At 67.3% G+C, this 4,634-nt stretch overlaps 1 protein-coding gene across 4 annotated transcripts in view; it reads left to right on the plus strand.

Annotated features, from left to right (window-relative positions):
- LOC113208861 (caskin-2) overlaps window positions 1–4,634 on the plus strand; it is a 131,307-nt gene that overhangs the window by 96,859 nt on the left and 29,814 nt on the right. Inside the window, exon 1 of one of the 4 annotated variants that reach the window (XM_052271608.1) lies at window positions 2,006–3,700. The exons of 1 other annotated variant lie outside the window; for it this stretch is intronic. In XM_052271608.1, coding sequence (XP_052127568.1) covers window positions 2,824–3,700 — 877 coding nt within the window. In that variant the 5' untranslated portion in view covers window positions 2,006–2,823. Of the gene's footprint in view, window positions 1–2,005; window positions 3,701–4,634 lie in introns of those variants that run through there. 2 more of the 4 variants (XM_052271607.1, XM_052271606.1) reach the window with 2 other exon arrangements.

Consider the following 4,634-nt stretch of genomic DNA (forward strand, 5'->3'; position numbering starts at 1 on the left):
CTCACCCCCACCCCCACCCCCTGCCTCCGAGTCTTTATTATGTAAGTCGATCCGCACGACTGTTCGGTGTGCCCCATTGGTGTTCCCCATTCGTCCCCATTGGCGTGCCCCATGGTGGCCCCATGCCCTGCAGGAGCCTTATGGGGATCCTACAGGGAGGGGGAGGGAGCCCCGCTCCGGGCGCAGCAGCAGCGGCCGGGTGTCAATTTACAAGAAGGGGCGGGCCCGGGAGGGGGGGGGGGTAAGACGTAGCAAGGGCAGCAGGCTTCCTTTTCAAAAGGATGAGCAGACCATACAGCCCGCCGCGTTGCTGCGCTGCTGCGCCGCCGTACCCTGCGCGCAGAACCTTTCATTTCACCCCGCGACAATCTGACCCGCCGCCACTCCTGGCTTCCATCCGGGAGGGCCTCGGCCTCGCCGCGCTGCGGCCGCCCGACCCTCCCCGCTCCACACTGAGAGCAGGCCCACGCCGCGCCGCGCGCCAAAAAGAGAGAACAAGTTTTTAATTTGTGAGGAACGAAAGGAGAGGAGGAAGCGCGCGCGAGAGAGGATCCTCTGGGCGCGGCGGTGTGATCCACAAACAGGGGGTGCTCGAAGTGGGGAGGGCGCGCCGAATAACAGCGTACAGCAAAGCAGCGCAAAGCAGCGCCCTCGGCAGCTCGGCACCGCGCCGTGTGTATCGCACCTGACCCGGTTTCCCTCTGATTGTCCCGCCCCCGGGGGCCGTCCCCCGCCCCCGCCGGGGGTTGAAAAGATTGGAGGGGAGTTGGAGGGGGGCGGCCGGAAGCGAGACTGATTCTTCCCTCCTCCTCCCTGCTCTCCGCTGGACCGAGGGCATCGCGTCGCCCATTGTCCTGCCCTTTGGCTCTGTTGTGCCGGGCGGACGCGATTCTGTTGCAGTCCACCACAATGTGCAGCAGCGGCGGCGGCGGGGAGGGGATGGAGGAGGAACTGGAGTCCAAGGGAGGGGGGAGGGGGTGGGGGTCTCGCTTGGCGCGTTTTCGCCCGAGTAGACGAAGAAGGTGCTCTGCTCCGCTGCATTGGGAAACACTTGAGCGTGGATGATGCGCTCAGCAGCTCCTCCGTGGCGTGCTCATCATGGAGGAGTGCATCTACTTGGCCGTCTTCCCCCGGGAGTGGTGCTCACCACCGCTCCGGGTCCAACGGGTCGGCGGCGCTTCTCTGTCCTGTTCGCCTCCAGCGGCGGCGGCAGAATCGCCTCCGCCCGGTGCATTAGGCTAAACTTTACGGGGAGCTGCACTTAGGGGTAGGCATGAAATATTGGCACCGTCCGAGCGGGGCGTGGTGGCCGCGCGGGGCGGGGCGGGGCGGGGCGGCTCACCGGCATGAATAAGAGATGCGAGCACGTTCCTTGGCCACTGCAGGTAATATCTCTCCACTCCGCCCCGCCGCGACAAACACTGTGCAGAGGGCGCAAGGCTCGCGCAGGCTGCGGCCTATGGCTGCTGCGGCCGGGGGCAGATTGAAAGCTTATTGCTGCCGAGACTCCCTTCTCTTCTCTCGGAGCCGCTGCTGTTGGCGCGGTGCCAGCGGGGGTTGCTGTTCTGGAGCCCGGGGCGGGGGGCGAGTCTCGGCCTTGCCTGGGGGCGGACCGCACCGCCGCCTTGCTGCTGCACCTGTTTTTTCCCCCGGCTGAGCCCCTATATACTCCCTATACATGTGCGGCGGCCATGGTGCCCGCCCTCGGCCCGCCCCCGGGGCGACCTGTACCTGCTCCTCCTCGGCCCCCTCCTCCGCCCTCCGCTTCGCTTAGTTTTACGTCACGCGTGTGCAATTGACGGCCTGCCTGGCCCGGCCGGCCCCTGTACGCCCCTGGCGGCCCATTGTCCACCTCTTTGTATCAGTCCCGGCCGGGGGCGGGACGGGGGCGGGCCGGGCGCAGGTGGCGGCGGGGTTGGTCGGCGCGCCCTGCAGCGGCAGATAGCCCGCCACCCGCCACCAGCGTCATAACGGCCGGCACGGAGAGTGGAGTGAGTGGAAGAGCCCGGGTTTGCCGTGGGGCGCCGGGTCCCCTTACACCGAAATATTGATGATGCTCTCCGGGGCTGTCCCCAGCAGGGGCTTGCGGGTGGGCGCACCCCTTGCGCAGCCCGTGCCAGCGCAGCTCGGCGTGGTGTTCTACTCCCTTGGTGGTCCGGGGGGTGCGCGCCCACCACCACGCTCTGGCGCGCTGCTGCCGCTGGCGGCCCCAGCCGGGTGCTGCCGGTCGGTCAGGCAGAGGAGGAGGGGCCCCCAGAGACCACTACGTACTGCGCCAAAATTTTACTGCAGCATAAAGCGTTGGCGTATACTGATTTTTGTGGCCGACATAAACTGTGCCGGGGGCCGAAACTGCTTTGTCAACATGCTTATAATTTTGGTAGTGTGTGTGTATGTGAGTGTGTGTGGCTGCTGCCGGGCGGGTCTGTTCCGCACCATTGCGCCCCTGCCCCGCACCAGGGGAGCGACCGCATCGCGGACTATCTGACGCGTTCATCGCGGAGGGTGGCGCGGCAGGGCGCGCAGGGGTGGGGGGTGGAGAGGCGCGCTTGTGTCCGCGCGGGGTCGACGGCGCAGCAGCGTCTCCACCGTCTGCGTTCCTTTCGCGCCGCGCCCTGGACTGTTCTCGTTTGAACGCGCCCCTCCCCGCCCCGCGGCGTTACGTCTGATGAGGCTGCATTCCGACGGCGACGCGCCCGCGCCACCCGCCCGCCTCCGGGACGCGGCGCGGATGGCTCGTTTGAGATTAGAGAAGAGCGAGCGCGCCCCTTACGTGCCGTGTGTCCGCCATTGCAGCTTTGTGAGGCCGCGGTACTGACCACCATGGCGACGTGCTTCGGGCCGCCCCCGCTGCCCCCCAACAAGAGGCCCGGCGGCGCGCTGGGGGCCGCGGTCGGCGGGCTGGCCGGCAGACGACAGCGCCGCCAGCACATGCTGCTGCAGCAGCAGCTCGCCAAGCAGCACCAGCTCCAGGATAGCAACAACAACACGTCCTCGACGTACAAGAGCTTCCGCGACGACCAAGACGACCAGCAGCAGCAGCAGCATGCCGTACTCGGCAAGCAGAGCAAAAAGGGGTCCAGGGCCGCGCACCCACCCCCGCCGCCCCCGCTGCCCCCGACCGTCCAGCCCCTGCGCGTGCCCGCGCTGTCGCTGCAGATGCCCAAGCTGATGCAGCAGCACCAGCCTGCCGCGCCGCCCCCGCGCCCGCCCCCGGCGTCGCTCAAGCCGAACCTATGGGCGCCCGGGTCACCCCCGACGCCCCCGTCCGGAAGGGAGCCGCCGGCGCTGGCCGTGTGGACGGCGTCGCCTACGACGCCGCTGGGCCGGCGCCGCTGCCGCAAGCACGCGCGCACGCTCTCGCTGACCACGGACGCGCTGCTGACGCCGCCCACGCCGCCGCCGCCCCTGCTGCTGCCCCCCAAGCCGGGCACGCCCCCGACCTTCCGACACGGCCGCACCGCCCCCGCTCCCCGGCAGGCGCCGCCCCCGGCCGGGGGCACGCTGTGCCGCAGCGCCTCGCCGCGCGCGGGCCAGGTCGGCCGCATCGGCTTGCGCCGCAGCCGCTCCGAGGGCAACCTCGCCATGCCCGCCCCCGGGCCCGCCTCCGACGGCGGCCTCGGCCTGGACCCCCACGAGCCGCGGGGCCTGCAGCGCTGCCTCAAGGCTCTCTCCGGCAGCTGGAAGAACCTGCTGCAACGTAAGTCGGATGACTAACGGCCCCTAATGCGGTACTAACAGTGACTCACCTAACACCAGGTTTATGTAAGCACCGCCGCCACGACACGGATGCGTCGTTTAACAAGTGGCATTGTATGCAGCCCATGCGCTCCTCGTGATCACAACCAGGAGCTCGCTCGGCATGCACCACATGTCGCCAGGGCCCAGGCCCGGGGCCGTGGGGCCGTGCGTGGGACCTAACCGACTTCCTATCTAACCCTATCCGTCGAGCCAAAAACGTGCCGTCTGCGGTGCGACTGTGGGAAGCAAGCGGCAAGGAGGGTGGGACGCTGGGGTGACCTGCCCCCCCCCCCCCCCCTCGCCTGCCCGGAGTGCATGCACCCCCATGTGGCAAGAGCTCCTCGACGAGCTTATCGCACCAAAAGTGATTCTGCACTTACATCCCCTGGCTGGCTGCATTGCCCAAGGATTTTGAAAGGTTAGCTACATCTGAAGCCAATGTCGGCGTATACCTACGTGAAAACCACAGGTCTATGGAAACCTACGGTATCAAAGTGTTGTGTGGTCGTACGTTGCCGACGAGCACGATCCCACTCTGTTGCTTCTGCCATTTTCTAATAGATTTCCAGGCAGCAGCTGCCCCGCTCGCCGGCTGCCCCCAGTGCGGTCCAAGGGTGTGAAGTATAATGGGGCGTAGCCGTGGTGGGGCGGGTTGGGGTTGGGGCGCAGCCAGCGGCAAAGAGACCAGAGTGCGATACCAACTGCCGGTGGGCGCGGTGCGGCTCGGCTCGGCACGGGACGGCCCTTCCAGCCCTTTGTGAGGGCAAAAGAGCCGACATCACTATTTCAAGGCGCGTGGAGGCGAGAGAAAAAACGACAAGGCAACAACAGTCTGGTTTCCGTGTTGGAATACGGTGGGGGGGAAGGGGGTAACGGTAGAGGGAGTGGGAAAA

This window comes from Frankliniella occidentalis, unplaced genomic scaffold (genome assembly GCF_000697945.3).
Source record: "Frankliniella occidentalis isolate FOCC.00 unplaced genomic scaffold, Focc_3.1 Scaffold168, whole genome shotgun sequence".
Taxonomy (NCBI): domain Eukaryota; kingdom Metazoa; phylum Arthropoda; class Insecta; order Thysanoptera; family Thripidae; genus Frankliniella; species Frankliniella occidentalis.